Below are 20,000 nucleotides of genomic sequence, written 5' to 3'. Positions count from 1 at the left end.
TCCTTGAGCATGATCTCGTGAATGTCTAATGGCGTATTAGCGAAAATATATCTCTGAAAGAAGGGCAGGGACAATCCTCACCATTCTCCTCGTAAGAATGAAAATAATGCGTGTCATCATCCCTTGCAACCGCCTTGCCCTTTCCTTTCCCATCCACCTTGACTTGTCTCTCCATGGACTCGTCGTCCTCCAATCCAATAGTCTTGGTGACCAACAACTGCATCGCTGCAAGGTCTTTTCTCGCCTTTTCCAACTCGGCTTCGAGAAGTGTCACTTTTTGAGATTCGGGAGATTGGGCGTCGTTTGAAGGGCCAGCAGAAGAAGCTTGGGGCGGCTCGTCATCGTCGGACCAAAAGTCGTCAAAGTCATATTCTACACAGTGAATTAGTTTTCCTTTTTTCTTCCCTTTTTTTTACGAGGCCAATTTTTTAACATGTAGTCGACTCACGCAAAAGAGGGTCATCGGGGATCACAGGGATAAGAAGATTGTCATCCTTCAAGAGAGGATCATCGGCCTTGAGCGCCGAGATCTGATCCTTGTCCAAACCCTATACAAATTGCATCTAAGCTTTTGATTTTCTTTTGGGAAAAGGCGGTTCTGCAGTTAGTAGTCAACTTACAGCATTTCTGATCAAGTTGATCAACCTGATTCTGCCAAACATGTCCAATCCAAGCTTCTCACAGACCTCCTTCAAGTCAAAATCCCAATTATCTCGATCGTACTGCAAAGCAAGCTCTTGGGTGGAGAGGACAGTGTCATCAAAGAGAGACTTTGTCTGACGAGCGTCGCCAAACGAAGAAGCCCAGTCTGAGCATCTTTCGTCGCTGTCGTCCGAGGAGACAGAGGAAGAGGAAGAGATGGACAAAGGGGCAGCCGAAGTGAGCTTGTAGGACATGATGTTTGTAGCGAGTGTGTTCTAAGAGCCACAACGCTTGCTTGCATTAGTGCCGGTGCTCGTTTGCTCTCTCCTTGTCATTGAAATTTATGGACGATGTATATGTTACGTAATGTAGTCTCGAGTATCTTGATTAGGGTGAATTTGTAATTGGCTATTTGTAATTGAATAGGATTGATTGTGCTGTTGACGGAGCTCGGCGGCCATGACACTGCATCCATCTTCCCCGGTCGCCTTTTTCCAATCCACCACTCCCGCTGCCACTCCCACGCCCATCGCCCATCCCCAGCTATGGCCTACTACCCGTACACCGCCCAGCAGGTAAGCATACACAACCCCGACCTCAGCCCCATAACTCACACATCTCCAAAGGGCCGGACATTCAGGTATCGTCTAGAGCCAATGTATGCCGCCAGCAACGTCGAATGGGCCTTCATGAACACCCAACTCACCCGCGACCCAGAGTAAGTTGGCATTTTGGCCTGGAAAAACGCCCGTACGAATGGAACATTGACCGAGGATGGCATGTGGTGTGCTGCAGATTCGTTAAACAGGTAATCCGATCATACATTGACGTCAAACACTCCCACGGAAGAACCAAACTCGAGATCAGTCAGAAGCTCGAACCGCTGGAAAGAGCTGTGCGTGAATATACATTTATTTTATCGCACCGTCACTGATGACAGCGTCGTGAACGTTATCAGTACCCGCAGTTTGCGCAATCTTTCGTTGAAGTTCGGACGGAACGAGGACTGCCCAAGTCTAGAATCATCTCGTTGCGTATCAATCCGCCCAATTCTCTGCAACGTGCATCAACTACACAATCGCCCAACCGTCCTAGTGATCCCAGGCCCGGTAGTCTGCGGGTTCAGACAACAACCAATACCACTAGGCGCGCGTCTGCTCCCTCCCAGTCCGCCAGGCCGCCGGTGGTTAGGAATCCTGAAGATGGGGACGAGTTGCCTCCGCCGCCATACAGCAGTCAAGATCCCGAACCAGAAGCTACCAGGATTTTGCAGGAACGTTTGGCAGCCGAGACGAATGTCGAACCTCCTACCGTACCTTCACCTTCCACTCCTCAAACTACTAGCAATCCTGCCCCTGTTTCCCCTCATCCATCATCTCCGCCAAATCATGAACCAACACGGCCATCAATCGCCGATTCCAATCCTCCGTCTGATCCCCAAATGGCCCAGATCTGGGAGGAATCACAGTTGGATGAAGCTAAACGTGCTAGCCTTGCATGGCGTGAGCAGCAGGAGCTTGAAGAAGTGATGAGGCTAAGCCTTGCCGAAGCTGAGTCAATCGGTGTCGGGTCTTCCACCGGACCTGGAACATCTACCAATACTCAATCCGGACAGAATCGCCTGTCAGTAGTGGATGAGAACGAGGCTGCCACGTACGAACAAGCTTCCAATTCATCTCAGCAGCCCAACGCCGACCTGATGGGTCTCGTGGGTGATCTCGAGGATCTTACATTTTCAAATTCGGAACAGGCATCTTCATCAAACCGTGCACCTCACAACCAGAGCTCAATCCTTGACGACGATGGTCCAAGTGGTTTAAACCAGCAACCGCTCGTTCCTTCCAAGACTGGACTTGTCATGCAGAGCAAAAACCCTTTCTTGTCTCAAACCGAGATGGGAACTTCCGATGCCAATGGGTCATCTACTCATCTAGATAACACAACTTCAACGCCAGCTCAAGCAAGTGCAAATGGGTTCAACCAACTTTCTGCTCACGGAAGCCCGGGATCCACCCATACATCATACATCTCACAACCCATTTATGCTCCCCCGCCTGGGGCTCCCCCTCCTCATCTCCGTGTCCCTACCCCACCGGCTCAAAGCCCTTTACCCACCCAAAACCAAACTTCACCATCGCCAAGGCCATTACCCCGTGCACCTGTTTCGCCACGTCTTTCGTCTCCCACTGTATCGCAAACCCCTGGCCCGCCAGTGTACTCTTCACAAACAGCATCTTCCTCCCAGCAACCCGATTCTTCCACTGTCGATGGTGATTTCGCGGCTCCCCCTTTGCTTCCGAGGCGGCCTAATAAAAGAAAGTCTACATACGTGCCTCCTACACAGGGCGAGGACCCGCTTGAGATGCTGCGCGAATTTGACACTGTTTTCCTTGGTAAATGCATTCACCACTCTCACACATTATGCTGCGCGGAAGCTGACTGCCCATCACAGTTGATGATAGCTCTTCCATGAAAAAGGAGCAGCGTTGGAATCAAGCATGCCAAGCAATCATGGAAGTAGCCGACCTTGCTTCTAGATATGACGACGACGGCATAGACGTTTATTTCCTCAATAACAAACGCGTGGGCAAAGAGTTGAGATCGTCGGAGGATGTCGAAGGATTGTTTGCGGGATTAGGACCCCGAGGAATCACACCGTGCGTAGTGTCATAAAGCCGCGAAGGAGCATGTTGATGTGCTTATTGGTGTTCCTTAGAACTGGTATGAGACTAGAAGCTATCCTTAGAGACTACATGTCTCGTCTTGAAGCATCCCAACATACAGGAGAGGAAGTCAAGCCGATGAATCTCATCGTAGTCACAGACGGGGGTAAGTTTTGATTAAAACCAAATATATGACGCTCGTCTTATGAGCCGTTGATGCTTACCAAGTCTTTGTGCACCCTATCTCTGCTCGCCTACGCCAACTCGCTGTTAATCCTTCACTCACGCGCTCGCAACTGCTGGACTTAGCTCCCACTGATGATCCGGAAAGCGTGATCGTCGCTATTGCCCGTCGTGTAAGTCTGCCGACATTTGAACACAGGTTTAAGAAACTTAACGCGAATGGGTCTCGAACAGCTTGACCGCGGCCAATATCCCCTTTCCCAAGTCGGCATCCAATTCCTCCAGATCGGCAACGATCCAGAAGCGCGTGAGGCATTGCAGGAACTTGACGATGAACTCAGTTCGGAGCACGGCATAAGAGACATGGTGGATACCGTTCTTTTCAATGGGGAAGATATGAGTGCCGGGTTGATTATCAAGACATTGCTCGGTGGAATAAATAGGAGGCTGGATAGAAGAAGTACAGCCTAGGAAAGGTTGTAGCGTTACATTTCTTATTTGATATAATGCCAAATGTAATATCTCAGATTCTGTTGTAGAACTGATGAATAAGATTCATGGCGATTACTCTGTAAATGATATATTGCTACAACGGTCGTGGGATCGAAACTCGTTGAAGGACGAGTATGTCATGATAGAATGAATAATAAAATACCTGAATGAACGACCAAAGAGTAAAAATACAAGGATATACCAGATAAAACCTCAATTCGCCGATTGAAAACGGGTTTCTAACTAGGGAAGTATGCCGCAGTAAACAATGCCTATAAAAGATATTCTTGATAATGATTGACGGAACCTTATGCCTCAAGGCCTCTATAACCTTGAGTGTTTCTACACCAAGGTCTAACATGAATGGTTAGGCAACACTCCATTGAGGAACAGAACATTCGCTTACGGTCTATATCCATTCTCGTCACTCCAATACGCCCTACATTTCATAGAGAAACCGTATGGGACTAGAGAAAACAAGTTAATTTCATACATGGCAGCAGATACCAGCGACACTGACATTCGTATCCTCTAGAGCCCTCTCGATAATGGTCTGCCATTTCGAGAATGTGGCTAATCTTGTTTGTCGTCGTCAAATGCTGTCTTGCGTAGACAAAACCGTCAACTGCCATCTGTTGCAACACTTCTGGCCTGTCGATGTAGTACTGAATAGCAGCATTGATCTGCTCAATAGACCATGTGGCCTTGAGAGGAATGACAAATTTGGAAAGGGCCGATTCGTGTTCGGTGGGGATATCGGCGGCGACTACGCAACCAGAGAGGAAAGCTTGGGCGTACTGGAAAGCTCAATCAGTCAAAGTTCAATTAACTAGCTAAATGCAAAGACCTACCTTGCGGATCATTTTTCTCTCCAGACTGGCGTCAAAGACACAGATTTTGGACTCCCTCATTCCCTTGGCAAAGTCTTCTCTCAACTTCAAATGTGTAGTATAGTATTGGTGATTCTGCTCGTATGTTTCAAGTGGATTGTCACGAGCTTCTTGAGGTACGGAGACAGTATAGCCTGGATGAGGATGGCGAGAAATCAAGGTTTCTAGCTCCTTATTGCCGACTTCGCGAAGATGATTCGTCACCGTTGTTCGGATAGGATAGACTGGGGAACTTGTTTAGCAAAACACAACCATATTCAAAGGTTGGCACTTACAACTACCGTCAAAGCCAAAAATCCTTGCGTCGCTAGTCTTTTCGCTCCAAGTTACTGGCCAAAAGTCCCATTCATTACCAGTATCAGGGCTGTGGCCGAACAAACCCATTTCCCAATCGGGGTATTTCGCCTTGACGTTGTGGTAGTCGAACAACTCTAAGAGTTCAAAGCCATATTTGGAGAGAGTGATGTTATTGGATTGGGGGTACCACTCGTATGCACAGCGGAGAGAGTGGCAATCACCGAGTTGCCTTTGAGATTAGGAAAGTGAGCTTAAAAGGAACAGTAACGACAATGTTAAACTTACTGGACCATGAGCGCACCACAATCCAAAAAGTCCAGATGAGGATCGGTCTCCTTGTAGATATTCCTGTGTGGTTGTTAGCTTTATTATTTGCTGAATACAAAACGATAACTGACGAGATGGTCAAGACAACATCATATCGGACATCACTGCACTTATCGGGCACAACGTCCAACCAGTCTGGCCTCTGCCACACTTCCTGTTCTGCCCCTTCCGCAAGATTCTCTCTCTTCTTCCTCTGTTTCTTCTCGAATTCAACCTTGCTCTTCTCCAACTGCGACACTCTGTGCGCTCGCTTGCGAATATTGGCAGAAAGGGGGATTGATTTGTTGTAGCCTGCCCATCCGGGACCCCAAACGTCGACAATCAGGTGTGGATGCCGCAGCGCAGCATCTACAATCTCGTAGGTATGGGTATTCATACGTTCAAGGTAGTCTTTGTAATCTGCAGAGATATAATAAGCACCTCCGGAGTTTTGTTTGTTGGGAAGAGCACTCACCGGTCAGCATGAGCAAACGTCTCTTCTCTTTTCTAGGAGGCAACAAAGCCGGACGGTGATCAAACGGGCTTTGTCCAACGACGTCTGGGTTTCCCCACCAGCTAGGCCATTTGTCATTGACTTCCCGTTGCAATGTTTCATCTTCTTGTGCCGTCCACAACTGCTCCTTGTCAAGACTTCCAGAGTCAACCCTTCGTTTCCTCTCAGCATACATCTCTTCTCGTCTCTTGGATTCGTAATCTGCTCTAAAAGCAAAGAGATTAACTTCCCTATCGCCTGAATGCCTCACCTCCCATTCCTGCAGTGCAAGCTCCTTGTTCCACAACTGTTGCCTCTCATTATGATATCTGAATTCGCTCAACAACAGAGCACCGAGAATAAGTAGCCCAGCAGCCAAGGCGAGCTGCGTTGTTCTTCGCCTTGCTACATACGCAAACGGTAGGGAAGAGCGACGACTTGGGCGGAGGGCATTTTTGAGTTTCGCCGACGCTCTCTGAGTGAAGCTGTACTGCCGTGGTTTTTCGGTGTACCTCGGAAGACTATAGGAGGAGGCGGATGATTCGTGTGAGTCGCTTTCGCTAGAGCTTGCTGATGAGCGGGATGAGTCGAAGCGGAGGGGATGTGGCATGTTCTAGAGGATTGAGAAGAGAGAGGAGAGAAAAAAGGAAAAGAAGGAGGTGGGAAAAGAACGTAGTGTATAAAGGAGACTGGAAAGCATGCCAAGACTTTAAGAAACGGACCTCGTCCTAAATCCCGCTCTATAATTGTTTTTGTTTATCTCCTCTCCGATCGCATTTCACCTCGTACAGTGCCCAAGCATCCAACACCAGCATCACGACTTCGGCCCCAGACTCTCCTTCTTCCCAGCCTCGTGACAATGCACCGCAGCCTGTGTTTGTTGAAATTTGCATGGACCGTGAAATCCCCCGAAAAAGAACGGTCCTCCGCAGCATTTCTTTAAAATTGTTCCGAACACTCCCTTATCTTTGGCTTATTTGGCTTTCTTGTCTTGGGCATTCATCATTCTTCACGATACTTCGTTCGCATACGGTATAAGCGCTGTGTATATCCCGTTTTCCTTATCCCACCGTGCGTGCCTGTTCCAATGATGTTCATCATATGCCGTACCTCTATGAATTGCGGATCCGTGTTCATGTGCTCATTCAAACCCGTGGACCATGAAGAACCCTGCATCGTGGTCGCCAAGCCTCAAAGTTTGGCCTTCGTTCCTCGTACAGCGTCGTGATTAACGCTGGTCTGAACATCAAATAATAATAAATATGATAAAAAGTGCAACAAGCAACAGGACAGCAGGCCAGTATACTGCTGAACGACGAACTGTTCGCTGCTTGCAGTGCTGTAGTGCGTAAAGTTACGAAGTACGATCACAGAGTATCCCCGGTAGGAAGGACTTCAGCCCAACAATTTTGATGGCCGAATTAAGCGCTGAGAATGCCGAAGACGCCGAGCAAGAAGAGACAATCGTACAATCGCCAGCAGTGATTAATCAACAACCGTCATCAGCAACAGAGTCAGTTGATAAAAAATGAAGAGAAGACAAAAATAAAGCCACAAGCGCTGAGTGCCGAACATTCGGCCGAATCTCGGATCCAACCGACAGCCGCCATCCGGCTAATGAGAGTGGCCGCCGCCCTGAGCGCCTCTTTCGCAGGAGGGGGTGGACGTATCAATCTCTTCTTCGTCCGTCCGCAATGAGAGCCTCATCTCTGTCCATGTTCAACCACAGCTGTATCTAACAGACCCTAGCGAAATTATGTCTTCCACCATTTAATTCCGCCCCTTTCACTGCCGATCGCAAACTGTGCCTCCTTTCTCAAGATACCCAGAGAGCTATTATGTCGAAGAAATCCTTTCATTCTTTCACAGCACTGACAAGGCTCACTGGGAAGTCATTTATGGAAGCCATCTATGCGAACTGCATGTGAAGCCATGCATCTTACGCTTTATTTGTTCCGTCTGCTATTTTTAAATGGGTGAAAAGGTCGAAAAATGGTCGAGGTACACTCATCTCGTGTAGCTATCCGAACATCTGCCAAATCGGCACAATCACTCGTTGTCGTTCTCTTCCTCATCCTAGTCTTATACATATTCTTCTTCGGCAAAGGAAACGGTAAGAACAAGGCAAAACAGTCTTCGAGCAATGAAAGTCATCCAGACGCATCGCTATCAAATCATACAAAGGACAAGGATCGTAAAAGAAGGAAGCCGAAAGAGAAGTCAGATGGTCAAACTGCTTCATCAGCAACATCAAGCGATTCATCGCAGCCGGTCAGGTACGATGGGAACCGAAAATTCAAAAAGAAGCGGGACAAAACCAGTTCGAAATCCAAGAAATCGAAAAGCGAGAAGACCAAGAGAATAAAAGAGAAGCCCGAGTGGTTACAACCATCTTCGCCCCCTCTTCTGTCGCCTATACCCGATCTTCGTTCAGCAAGCCCAGCCAAGAGCATCATCCGCAGACGAGGCTCCGATGACTCTCTTCCCCCCTCGCCTAATACCGCTAAGGGCAATCGTATCCACTGGGTAGATTACGAAGGCCTATCACCTCATGAGGTTACAAAACATGTTCGAAAATGGGAGGACTATGTGGGTGTGACAGACCAGACCAAAGAGGGTACCTTTGAAAATTCCCCAGTAAAGAGGAAGGAAAAGTGGGAAAGCCATCAAAAAATCCTCGTTAATCCGGCGGAGTGGGCCGCGAAAGAGTTACGTAGAAAAGGCAAGCTGGACGAAGAGTTGCTGGACGCCATGGAGCAAGCGGAAGAGATAAGTATGGCAACGCCAAGGGATTCTCTCTGGGTCAAAGCTCTGCAAGACGAGTGGGACGAACATCTTGGGCCAGTCCCTGCAGTTGCGATGGTGATGGCAAAACGATTTGGGAAGCATATAAGCTTCGATAACATCGTTCTGCTTGCAGACACTATGACTAGACGTGCCAGTATGGCTCCATCCCTGGACAAGAAGCGCTCTTATAGCAAATTCGTCGAAAGTATCGGGGTTGATAAAGATGATCCTCTGTACCCATACAAGCTGGTGCTTGCTTGGTATTGCGATACCTTCCGGTGCAAGCATTACAGCGAGAGGATGGGTATATGTGACGAACCTGTTCAGATGGCTTCGCATGATAAACTTGGACCCGTGGCGCAAATGCTGGGATGGATGGAGTATCTTGGAAGACTCAACATGACCCAAAGGCTTTTTGTAGGTCTTGACTTGTCAGGGCTTGCAATGAGAGCTCAAGCTATGAGAGAAGGGGAAGGTTACCGCCTCGATCTGACTGTATTCTTACCTGGAGGACCTCAGTCTTCCGTTGATGATATTGCTGAAGGTTGGACCGATAGAATAGACGAGTCGGCGAAAGCTTTCAGGACCGTCCACCTCGAGCTTGCAAAAATATTCGATAAGACTAAAGACGACATGATATACCGAGACCCATTCGTCCGCAGAAGGCTGATATTCCGACCAGGCTGGACTCTGAATGGGGTCAATTCTGCAAACCTAGATAAACCAAAGCCCGAAGCAAGTGTTGCGCAGCGGCAGCTTGTCACAAGAGTGCCCCGTGTCTTGGAGCTAACTGCTGATATTAACGACCGGATCCCATCTGCCTTGAGGAAACCTACCCGTAATGTGCGAAAGGCATTATCAAGACTGGCCCCAGGCGAAATATGTTTTCAATCCATCAGACAGTATGCCTGGGATAAAAGTACTATCACAGCCGAAAACTCTACTTTTAACTCTGTAACTTTCTGGATCGCTTGGTCTTATAGCGGCGAGAAGATTCAATACAGTAGGAGCACTGACATTGTGCAAGATCAGAGAGCACACGATTTCGTAAGGTCACTTGACCTCGGCGGTTACATTCCAATACACATCGCAGACCCTCACAAATTTCTTCGCATTGGCGGATTTCCAGCTCTCGAAGTTCTGCTCTTGTCCTATCTGCCAAAGAACCAGGTCGGTGCTACTGTCGATCTTGTCCTTGAACCTAGTTTCGGCCTGCTGCAAGAGCTAGAGAAAAGTTGTCAATCAAGTCGTTATTTTTACGATCGCCCTTCACGACTGAAACTATTTGTGTCGGTGACGGATGCTCATGCTGCTCAAGGGTTTGTGCTCGAATTGGACAGGCGCTTAGCTCAGGAAGGCCGTCAGTATCTTGCCAGTGGCTCTTCGCGTGAACAGACAGTAGAGATCATGTCAGAACTAGCTTCAAAGGCCTTGGGAGAGATTTACTTGGTTGATGAAAGTAAATCAGGGGAGATTGGTGAAGGGAAACTTCCGAAAGGTATACCCCTCAACTATGATGTTCGTCGTGCAGTGCAGATACTACTTGATCCCAGGGCCATCCAGAGACCTCTGCAGGTAGGAACAATCCCTGAAAACTTAGAGAACATTAACATTACGCCGGCCTCCCCTGAAAGGCAGCCACCCCTTTCAAACAGAGAAAGCTCAACGATGATACCACCTCCCGACAGTCCTGTGATACCGTCGAGCCCGTCAACTCCCATAATACCGTCACATTTTCCCCCAATCCCTGTCAATAGTAGTAATGGTCCATCAACTGAGGTCAAGCAAAGAGATGTATTGGAGGAAGAGAGAGATTCTCCATTAAGAGAAGTGAGGCCAAACTACCCACCATCGCCGAGTTTGGAGGACGTATCACTTGAAAATCCTTGGCGTTCTGAGTGAGAAAAATAGAAATCGACAGGGGGAGAAACGTAATTGATTAGGTGATAATAGAGTGCCATATTCATATGGTTAGTTGGCCATGCAGTACTGTGTGTGCGAAACTCTTCATGAACCGGGGACGTATCAACCAGTGCGGTGCTGAATCTAGAAAGTGGTGTTCGAATGTGAACGATGAATTAGAGGACGGGTAAAGATGGCATACGAAGAACATACATTTCTATCTTGTATACGAAGTGGTGTGAATACTTGACAATGCTGGGTGGGTTTCTTTCAGAGTCCAAAATATAGTAGTCATTATCCTTCTCGGGCGTTTTTACCTTCTCGATCACTTGATTAATGTGAAATTCAAAATCCAGCTTCTTACGATGCAGCTCGCCGAGGACATAATATTCCAATCGGCATTTGCAGGAAATATCTCGACGCACTCGCTGCAGTGGTGGGCGCTTTGCTCCTCCCCCCAAGATCTATTAGAGTTCGAAGAGCTGACTAAATGCGGCGGCAGGCAATGGTCCTTGCTTGGCCTACCTTTTTTTTAGGATCCTCTAGGAGATCTGGCCCTGACTCCATGGTCATTTATACTTGGGTCATGCATGGTCCCACGTCTGTTTCGAGCATAGATTGTGATCAACTCCAATCGATTTGATATCACACTCGTTAATGGCTTGATCCTTGGTGAGTTTTTGTGTCGCCGGTCTTTCGCGAACTGATCCAAGTCCAGCATTGTGAGACTCTGTCAACGTGAAAAGGAGTGGTATAGTAAATAGGATATGAAATAATAAAAGCGCTGACATTCGTTGGACGACATCTGGGGAAGATCATTGCATGAAAGAAGACGTGATGGGGGTTGCTTAATGCTATCGTACAGGCCACAACGATAGTAAATGCCTCCGTTGTGCAGGTATTTGCAACATCATTGTGATGCCACACTGCCATGTAAGATGGTTTTATGTATGCGTTAAATGTCTATTGTGACAGTACCTAACGGCTGATATCCTAATATGGCTTTCAGCAGAGGACATTCAGAGCCTACGTGGAAGGACCTACCTTATTCTATCTGCCAACGTTATTGGACGCTTGCTTATCTAGGAAGATTATTCCGCCATAAGATTACAGGATATGGTACGAAGACCACTGAAATGTATGGAAAAATCGAACCAAGCCCCAGTATACAAAATTGGCGTTACACTGAACTCTGCCATCTTCATGTGTGAAAGCAAAACGTCATTGAGGCGTCGCTTGGTTCTGAGGTGGCTGCGCGGGGTTACAGGAATAACCAAACATATCCGATAAGAGGCCATCAAGCTGTGTAGTAATTGGTAACCGACCGAGAACGGGGGGCGTGTGATAGTTGTGATGCGATAGGTCAGGAGAATTAAGGATGGCAGCATCTATATGTATTGGAGGAGTAGCCATCGCTTGCTGATGAGAGATGGATGATTGCCCGTTACCCGCCATCCAGCGATCAGACTTATCCATATACTGTTGATGCGAGGTAACGCCGCTTTGTCTATGTGAGTTGTGGACGTGCGGATCCGTGTTGCTATCGTATCCTTGGTGCGCCTGGGTAGGATCAAGGGCCATCTCCTCCGTTCCTTGTCGAGCAGCCTCTTCTTGACCGCTAGTCACCCATTTCTCAGCAACTCGAACCATGGAGCCAATAAGATTACTAGCACCATTTGCCAAAGTCTCGCCTCCCAATCCATCATCGTGCATCATCATGCTGACGTTGTGCATAGTTTGGGATACTTGCTTCATGATTTCAAGCCATGGTCGCGGCCGAGCAGCCTTATAGAGTTGATTATGAGAACGGAGAATATGGATCGTGCCGGCTTCCATTTCCATGAGGATCTTTGACGACTCGACAGCTATGCAAATACACTCATGGAGCGGCACAATGCAAGTATAAACCATGCCAGTCAGATCGGATCCGTATGTTTGAGCAAGCTCGGCACAGGCAACCAGGTTATGTTCCATGTTCACTCTCCGTCGATGACCCCATTCCCACACAGCTTGCACAGCCGGACTGGCACCCCCGGCATTGGAAGTGCCACCGATGAAGCGAACAATGTCAGGAGGGTGACAAGCTCGCCCGATGGCATACGCAACAGCATGTGCAGGAGAAACAAAAGAGGGAAGGTCTGGATAAGCGTATGGAGACCCAGGGAGGAAGTGAGTTGCCATGAGAGCACGAAGGCCAGTGACATGGAGCTTGCTAAACTCATACCTTCTACGGATTGCACGATAGGTGACCCAGCCAGTTTCGATGTTCTTGGAATATCCTTGCATCATGGCTTGATCCGTTTTGTTAGCCACTAACTTCATTGGGACCGTTCTGAACTTACCTATCATTGCCCCATGGCGCCTGTCTATCTCATCAGTCTTCTTTGTGTATTCTTCAAACTCGGCTAGAATTCCCCTCACAGGATCCACAGTCGGATCACGTGCGCTATGTTCAAGGACGCCCCTGATCCTCGCCATTCCATCCAAAACTTCTTCAAGCCGGGCAATCTTATCGCAAAGAGCAAGCCTGCCCACTAACACAGTTATTTCCATCCTTCCCAAACGTTCTTGCCAGAGGCAAGCCCCTTCATCTGTAAGCTTGAAGAATGATTCCGTGATACGTCTAGCCTCAGCAAGCTGGATAGATTTCTGCGGGTTACTTTCTTCCAGCATTGCGGCGGCCTCGGCTGCATTAAGAGCCAGCCAAAGCCAGATATCTCCGCAATTAAAGCTATGACGAAGGCCTGGTCCCGCAAGTATTTGGTGAATCAGTTTGTCGAAGTTAAGCTGACTGGAGATATCTTTGGCCGCTGCTGTTACGCCTTTCGCAACACCTAAAGTATGGAGGTTGGCGGGCTGTATGGGTAATATACCAAAAGGGCAATGGGTGATGAATAACTCAAGCACTTGCAACGCGAAAAACGTATGGGGGTGGTGGAGAAGCAAAAAATCACGACGCTGGTAAATGAAGGGGGTAAGTTCGTTGCGGAGATGTATGATAGTCGAGTCCGGTGGAAGCACAGAACTGGCAAGATACGCGACACTAGCAATCAGGAGTGCAATTGTGGGCTCTGGATTCCTTCTATATTCGTTAAACATTGTCGGCAGGTCATCCAGATGGGGGTGGTAGGTCATCAATTGAGATACCCTGTATTAAAGTTGGTGAACATTTGCCCGGACGACTTATAAAATTGAACATACCCAGGAGCCAGACGAGCCATCATAGCTTCATCAATTATGACATCCACCTCAATCTCGTCATCTTCAAGCTTCATCCGCTTGCCTCTTTTTTCTTTTCTCCCATAAGCAACCCTCAGCATTGCGCATGTCAGCTCGAGGGGCCTGCCATGGAGCTTGATGCTTAATGTGTTTCCGGATTCTCTGTCGACGCCACGTGCCCCTAGCTCCCTTTTCAGCTTCTCAAAATTGTCCACCGGGTCCTCAGCCAACGCTTGTCCATTGAAGACGGAAAGCCCTGGAAGGAGGTCTAGCGAGTGATCAATCGCGTGAATGCTACTTTGTGATGGTATGGTAAACTTGGAAGCAAGCGTATGGCTCGGACCAGCTGGAATGGGCTCCTGTCTCTTTGACGTACTTGGACCAGCTTCAGGGGTCTCTTGCCCTTGAGAGAGACCGGAACTCCCGGCCGGCGGGTCTTTCCGTTTACGTTGCTTGCGGTTGCTATCATCAACAACGCATGGGAGAGACAGAACTTTGCATCTGTGGCAAGCTTTGTCTTCCGGTAAAGGATCTGGGCCGGATGGCACATTAAGGTCTGGCACTGGTATGAACATGAGCCAAAAGATGTATTTCAAGTAGGGCATGCAGTATATAGGACTCACGTTCACATCGGCTTTTACGGAGCTTACATATGCTGCAAGAACGTCTAGCATGCGTTCTTTTAGCGCGAGGCTCAATGACTGGCTGTCGAGGCGTTGACTCTCGTGTGGAGGCCATGGGATGGGATGCCGCAGAGAAGTGTGACTGGGATAAACGTGGGCGGTGGAGTGGAGGCAGATAGCGATTAATGAACCCTGATCGCAGTTGGAGGTTTTGAAAAGGCTTCCGAAGGAGATGAGGACTTGAACACTAAGCGATGGCTTAGGGAAGTGGACGAAGAATGGCAGCGGCAATTGGTGGTTTATCGAGTTATTTATTGTTGGCCAGCTGTGCGGTCCGTGCATGCCGATACCAGAAGCCCACCGCTATCAATCCCTCTATGGAGCTTAAAGCCTGCGTGTGGCCCAGTTTCAAAAAAAAATTGGGCTGCCCTTTTGTCTATTTAAGCTTACTTTCAGGCACTTCCTAAAACTTGCCAAGGGTTCGTTGCACTCAAACCCAAAAACGAGCATGTCTTTTGATTTGAGATCCCAAGGTTTGCACGTTGCCGGCTATTAAAGGAAACAGTTGACGCGACTTTGTTATTTGCGGCGGCTTCCTTCTTCTCGCATGCAAGACGCCTCCTCGTTAACTCACTCGATCCGTAAATGCCTTACTTCCATCCCACAATCTCATTAATAATAATAAATCGGAAAGGAAAAAGAACATCGGCAAGGAACTAATATAATCTACGTACAGCAGTCCCTATCTGTAGAGGACATCTCTCTTCTAGGCTCATGTGCCTACCGTTTCTACTCTATCTCCCACAATTCCGCGTCCTTGCATCGCGTCGGACGAGAAAGTAACCCATGTCAACCACGGACATTTTATTTGAAAGGTGAGTAAGCGGAAGAAGGGCAGCTGATCGACGAATGCTTAAGACTGCTTGCTCTGTAGCTTTGCTAAGCTTATATATCGTTTTGGAAATCCACCGAACTCTCAAGTGACGAACGGCCCTTATTCACCTGACAAAATATTTACTTCATGGCTCAACCACCTACGTAAACCCTTCCCCATTCATACTGGGAAACATTTATTCCGTTTGCTGTTTCCGCATATAGGATCCAGAAGGAGATATGGGTTGAAGGAACAAAAGCTTGCTCTGGAGCTTTCCAAAATTTTGGGCGCCAAAACGTTGAATCAATGGGACAGTATTCGCTGGGATGATACAGGTGATGCAGGTACAGGCTGTTTAGGTCGTGATATAGAAGCACTAGTAAAAAATCGAGTACGTCATCTAATATATTTGAGAGGCCTAAGGGAGATCTGATCCGGGAAATAGTCGATATCCGACGACGATAACAGATCTCTTTTGACCATACGTGAGCTGGACAACTTGCTTGATGAGCTAGCCTCTTCTTCATCATTCTCCCAATTGTCTCAACTTCCTGATGCTCCCCGGCCAATTGGAAAAATCCTTACCATTCTGTATCTTGATTGGAAACTTTCACCCTACGCTCTTTCTGTTCTCACGCAGATCATTTTGCGCGATCTGCGGCCCCTTCAGGATCCGATCCCATGTCTACCTATTCGGAATCCTACCTCTTTATTACGAATTAACGCAAAAAATTCTCCTCGCCAATTGAGCTTAAGAGACGCTATGATATGCTGGGATAGACGTATGTGGGATCTCTATAATGGTGGATATGGCAATGTGGACATTTGCGCGGATATTCTGGAACGGAACCCACTATTGGACCCCTCTAAGAGCCATGGGCCTCTCATAGGGGTCAATGTCGCAGTAGGTCCCAGGTTCTTAGCATGGTGTTACAAAGTAGCTTCTCTAGCTCACCGTTTGAAAAAGATCCCAAAATGCAAGAAAGGCAGGTCAATACGAGACACCATGAAAGAATTCACCGGAACAAGGTATGCAGAACCTTCCAAAGCTATCTGGGCAGAGACTAAGTATGATGGCTACCGGTAAGTGACGTAGCCTCTTTATTCCCACCGTTAATTGTTTCATTCTGTTTCTAGTTTGCAAATACATATAGACGTCCAAAACCCATATCCCAAGATTACAATTTTCAGCAAATCCATCAGAGATAGCACTCAAGATAGGCTCAATACTCATGCGTAAGCGATACTACCTCAAGCTCCTAGATGCCTAAATTAAATTTTGGTAGTATCATATGTCACACCCTCAATCTTCCTGTGGATCCGAGTCTTCCTATCCACCGGTTACTGTCGCAAAGAATACAGTCAACTACTTTTTGTCCTCAACCTAAGATTCAAAAATCTGTTATTCTAGAGGCGGAAGTTGTACCCTTCAATGAAAACTCTAGAGAAGGAGATCGTGGGCCAGGAATAGAGGAATTCTGGTGGCTGGGACACGCTGGGGTTTCGGCAGGAGCTATGAACTGGGCATAGTAGGTCGGATTCTATTATCTCTTGTTTATATGAATATCAACAGAGCGCCTTACAATTTCTAGCTCTGGTAAAAGTCTCCCGAGCATCTCAGGCCGTCATCTGTGCCTCGTTTTCTTTGATATATTGCATATCAACGGTCAAGGTCTGCTCAACCACACTTACGAAGAGCGAAGAAGGCTGCTAGAGGACGTCATCATGGTTATACCGGGCTTTGTTAGTCAGAAACTCCTGAGAGTGACGTCTCCCCCTACTGACGATGGGTAGAGTCAGCTGGCTGAAAGAACCAAGATTTCCTTGCAACATGGGCCGGAATATGCCTTGGATGTGAGTATCATAATAATAGGACTGTTTTTCTGTTTTCTAGACTAAATCCACACACAGGAGCTGGAAGCTATCTTTAAGAAGAGCAACAACCTTCGTGAAGGTAGGCTACCCAGATCCGTGTAGTTATCTTACCATGTTTTAACTTGTACTTTTCTAGAGGGTTTAGTTCTCAAAGCCGCCGAATCCACCTACATTAACATGCGGTGGCAATGGGTAAAATTGAAGGTATGTCTACCTTTGCTGCTTGCATGTAAAGATCTGACTTCAACACTGCGTCCTTGGATAGAAAGACTACATTCCAAACTTGGGTGATTGTATTGATTTGGTCGTTTTGGGTGCAGGCTGGGACATTGATCGGGCACGAGAATTACGAGGTACACGCTTTTTTGTTCCATATAGACCATCGGAGGACTGCGAGAAAAAGCTGATACAAGTCATAATAGTGGATACGTCTGTATTTACCACGTTCTATGTTGGTGTGCTCACTAACGCAGAACGAGTCAAATCTCGCTGCGAGACTCCGCATTTTGAGATTCTATTTCGTGTTTCTTATGGCTGTAGCAGGGATGAATTGGAGGTGTATAATGAGAACATACGACTAGGTAGATGGAAAAACAAACCGTTTGACAAGGACGATGCTCTTAAGCGAGTGAGTCACGAAAAGAGAGAAAAGAATTTAACTCATTAAAAATCAATGGAAAAGCGGTTAATCGGTCTATCATGGACGTATTCATTACAAAGGGGAATGACGCCGCCTTCCATACTCTTCGAGAAACCTATGTGTGTCGAAGTCATGGGTGCTGGATTCCAAAAACTGCCGGCTTCAGAGGCACGTATCCGTCTCTCCTTATTTATGACCGAATGCCCTTATCTGACACGCATATGTAGCTTTACGAATTACGGTGGCCCAGGCTCCAAAAAATCTACGACCCCCGTGAACGCCAGTGGACCGAAGCTCTTTCTGCGCTTTCTTTGATTTCAACGGCCCATTCTTCCCTAGGCTACAAATGTATTTCAGCATCATCCTATGGGCAAAATTCTCCTCGCTTTCAAGACTCGATAGATGCGGCTTGGAGATCAGCAAGTCATCTCAACGTTACCGACATACCTGATTTTCCATCGCCTAGTCCAAAATCGCAAGGGCAGAGAAGGTCGAAATCAGAGGCCGACTTAACAGGCTGTAGGGTGAAAGATGAACCTTTGACGCCACGGCTGTCACCCCTACGTAGGTCATCTGGAGGTAGGGTAGAGGTTGTAAAATGGGAGTATACAAAAATGGCTAGCAAACGATTGAGAGACGTGATGGCAAAAGGAGAGGGAATGGTTCGCGAATCAGATACTGAGATTTTACCACTGGAGTATCTACAAACGGCCACAGCAACAGATGCCGTGGTTGACCGAAGCATCCCCTCAAAGAAGAGAAGATTGTCCGCATCCGCTGGTCTATCTCTGTCCACGATGCCTTTAAAAGAGAAAGTGCAGTCGGCAAAGTTACAAGATTTAACCGTCCTTACAATGGCTGCTGGTCAGTCGATCAAAGAGCCATTGCAAAAGGTACCTGAAATAGTTACGACAACCATGCTGCAGAAGGCAAAGAATCCAAATGTTCAAAGGTGGGGAAAACCATTGTCATTAAAATCAAGGATAAAGCTGGCAATGAGACAGGCTGGGAAAGTTTCTTGAAGATTTTTATCTATCAAGCTACGATTATAAAACATACTCGCATTCACTAGATCATATGTTACTGTTGCATTTCGTCTTTGAAATTCGCCATGCATGTGCTGTGAAACATTGTAACATGAAATGATTGGGCATCATGCATCCAGCGCCACTCTTGCTCTATCTAACGCATCCGCCCAACGATTCAAAAAAAAGCCCACCCCATGACCGGGGAGCACTTCTGCCACTTCCTTTACATTCCCGTTCTCCTCCTGTACGTAGCTAAGAGTCTCGTTCAATTTCGAGCGGACCGCATCAAGCCACATAATTATATCCTCTCTGTAGGTACTCCTCACGCCTGACCTGTCGGCACTGTCACGGGTGGACAAGAACCAGATATAATGAGCTACCTCTGTCCACCAAGAGGGATTAGGTGAAGATAAAAGGTCAGGGGGAGAGAGATTATATGGTGAATCGGGGTCGCTGAGAGTCACTGGAGGGAATAAGATGGGTGCGAGTTGAGCAAGAAGGTCGGGTGATAGAAGGTCCTGTAAGTAATTGTATCAATGAAAAAGATCTACGTTTGACGGCGAAAGAGACAGATACACACATTGTTACTCGCTGTTTCCTCTCGTAATATGGACATACTCTCTATGCGAACCGTATCGAAGAGGTTTTCAGGCTCCAAAAGCTTTCGACGATTAATCAGGATGGAGAGCGGGAAGCCAAATGGGCCTACGTACATGTCTTAAGGCTAGGACCTTGTCTCTGCTTGACAGCAACGATATCAAGGTCCCAATGAGTTTGAATAGGGCCAGCCGCATGCCGGGGTTGGGGTGTTGGGCGGTCAATGGTACGAGTAGCTGCGGATCGTTAGCCCATGCAGTGTTCACGGCATGCCTGTTGAACTCGCCTCGATCAACATGGTCATCTCATCATACCCAACATTAACTACTTGTGCCCCTTCCTTCTTGCTCTCAAGAGCTCTGTTAGCGATCCACCATAGCCATACTGCACCAGCGTCTATACTCGTTCCACTGAGGGCGGCGCATAAAACCGGCATCATGTCTTCCAAGAGACTTTGTGGCAATGGATCGGGTAGATGAGGATCGACGG

General features: G+C 47.5%; 8 protein-coding genes across 8 annotated transcripts in view; 4 read left to right on the top strand and 4 right to left on the bottom strand.

Annotated features, from left to right (window-relative positions):
* Positions 1-896, bottom strand: part of CNBE2290 (hypothetical protein) — a gene marked incomplete at both ends in the record, with an annotated part of 2,131 nt that extends 1,235 nt beyond the window's left edge. The window contains 4 exons of the mRNA XM_770422.1: positions 1-25; positions 82-372; positions 449-548; positions 621-896. The exon at positions 1-25 is cut by the window's left edge and continues 104 nt beyond it. Coding sequence (XP_775515.1) covers positions 1-25; positions 82-372; positions 449-548; positions 621-896 — 692 coding nt within the window. The remainder of the gene's footprint in view (positions 26-81; positions 373-448; positions 549-620) is intronic.
* A 291-nt stretch (positions 897-1,187) lies between these two features.
* Positions 1,188-3,199, top strand: CNBE2280 (hypothetical protein; the record flags this gene model as incomplete). Its single annotated transcript, XM_770421.1, has 6 exons — positions 1,188-1,217; positions 1,269-1,360; positions 1,438-1,537; positions 1,601-3,035; positions 3,095-3,103; positions 3,180-3,199. The coding sequence occupies 6 exons, from the start codon at positions 1,188-1,190 to the stop codon at positions 3,197-3,199; spliced, it is 1,686 nt and encodes a 561-aa protein (XP_775514.1).
* Positions 3,200-3,365: 166 nt separating this feature from the next.
* Positions 3,366-3,959, top strand: CNBE2270 (hypothetical protein; the record flags this gene model as incomplete). Its single annotated transcript, XM_770420.1, has 3 exons — positions 3,366-3,471; positions 3,534-3,661; positions 3,723-3,959. The coding sequence occupies 3 exons, from the start codon at positions 3,366-3,368 to the stop codon at positions 3,957-3,959; spliced, it is 471 nt and encodes a 156-aa protein (XP_775513.1).
* Positions 3,960-4,288: 329 nt separating this feature from the next.
* Positions 4,289-6,576, bottom strand: CNBE2260 (hypothetical protein; the record flags this gene model as incomplete). Its single annotated transcript, XM_770419.1, has 8 exons — positions 4,289-4,334; positions 4,387-4,447; positions 4,501-4,777; positions 4,832-5,094; positions 5,146-5,396; positions 5,453-5,515; positions 5,566-5,893; positions 5,949-6,576. 8 exons carry the CDS (start codon positions 6,574-6,576, stop codon positions 4,289-4,291), a joined length of 1,917 nt encoding a protein of 638 aa, XP_775512.1.
* Positions 6,577-7,958: 1,382 nt separating this feature from the next.
* On the top strand, positions 7,959-10,510 carry CNBE2250 (hypothetical protein; the record flags this gene model as incomplete). Its single annotated transcript, XM_770418.1, has 3 exons — positions 7,959-8,828; positions 8,931-10,271; positions 10,388-10,510. The coding sequence occupies 3 exons, from the start codon at positions 7,959-7,961 to the stop codon at positions 10,508-10,510; spliced, it is 2,334 nt and encodes a 777-aa protein (XP_775511.1).
* A 1,366-nt stretch (positions 10,511-11,876) lies between these two features.
* CNBE2240 (hypothetical protein) lies at positions 11,877-14,612 on the bottom strand (the record flags this gene model as incomplete). Its single annotated transcript, XM_770417.1, has 4 exons — positions 11,877-12,946; positions 12,998-13,803; positions 13,857-14,436; positions 14,498-14,612. The coding sequence occupies 4 exons, from the start codon at positions 14,610-14,612 to the stop codon at positions 11,877-11,879; spliced, it is 2,571 nt and encodes an 856-aa protein (XP_775510.1).
* A 731-nt stretch (positions 14,613-15,343) lies between these two features.
* Positions 15,344-18,908, top strand: CNBE2230 (hypothetical protein; the record flags this gene model as incomplete). Its single annotated transcript, XM_770416.1, has 12 exons — positions 15,344-15,372; positions 15,432-15,762; positions 15,817-16,327; positions 16,526-16,607; positions 16,658-16,900; positions 16,964-17,114; positions 17,166-17,225; positions 17,283-17,325; positions 17,383-17,450; positions 17,512-17,599; positions 17,669-17,874; positions 18,114-18,908. 12 exons carry the CDS (start codon positions 15,344-15,346, stop codon positions 18,906-18,908), a joined length of 2,607 nt encoding a protein of 868 aa, XP_775509.1.
* A 131-nt stretch (positions 18,909-19,039) lies between these two features.
* The window catches only part of CNBE2220 (hypothetical protein), a gene marked incomplete at both ends in the record, with an annotated part of 2,232 nt that continues 1,271 nt past the window's right edge, over positions 19,040-20,000 (bottom strand). Inside the window, 4 exons of the mRNA XM_770415.1 lie at positions 19,040-19,432; positions 19,495-19,575; positions 19,628-19,784; positions 19,826-20,000. The exon at positions 19,826-20,000 is cut by the window's right edge and continues 124 nt beyond it. Coding sequence (XP_775508.1) covers positions 19,040-19,432; positions 19,495-19,575; positions 19,628-19,784; positions 19,826-20,000 — 806 coding nt within the window. The remainder of the gene's footprint in view (positions 19,433-19,494; positions 19,576-19,627; positions 19,785-19,825) is intronic.

Source organism: Cryptococcus neoformans, chromosome 5, assembly GCF_000149385.1.
Source record: "Cryptococcus neoformans var. neoformans B-3501A chromosome 5, whole genome shotgun sequence".
Taxonomy (NCBI): domain Eukaryota; kingdom Fungi; phylum Basidiomycota; class Tremellomycetes; order Tremellales; family Cryptococcaceae; genus Cryptococcus; species Cryptococcus deneoformans.
Note: the sequence above shows the minus strand (reverse complement) of the source record. Positions and strands in the feature narration are given on the sequence as shown.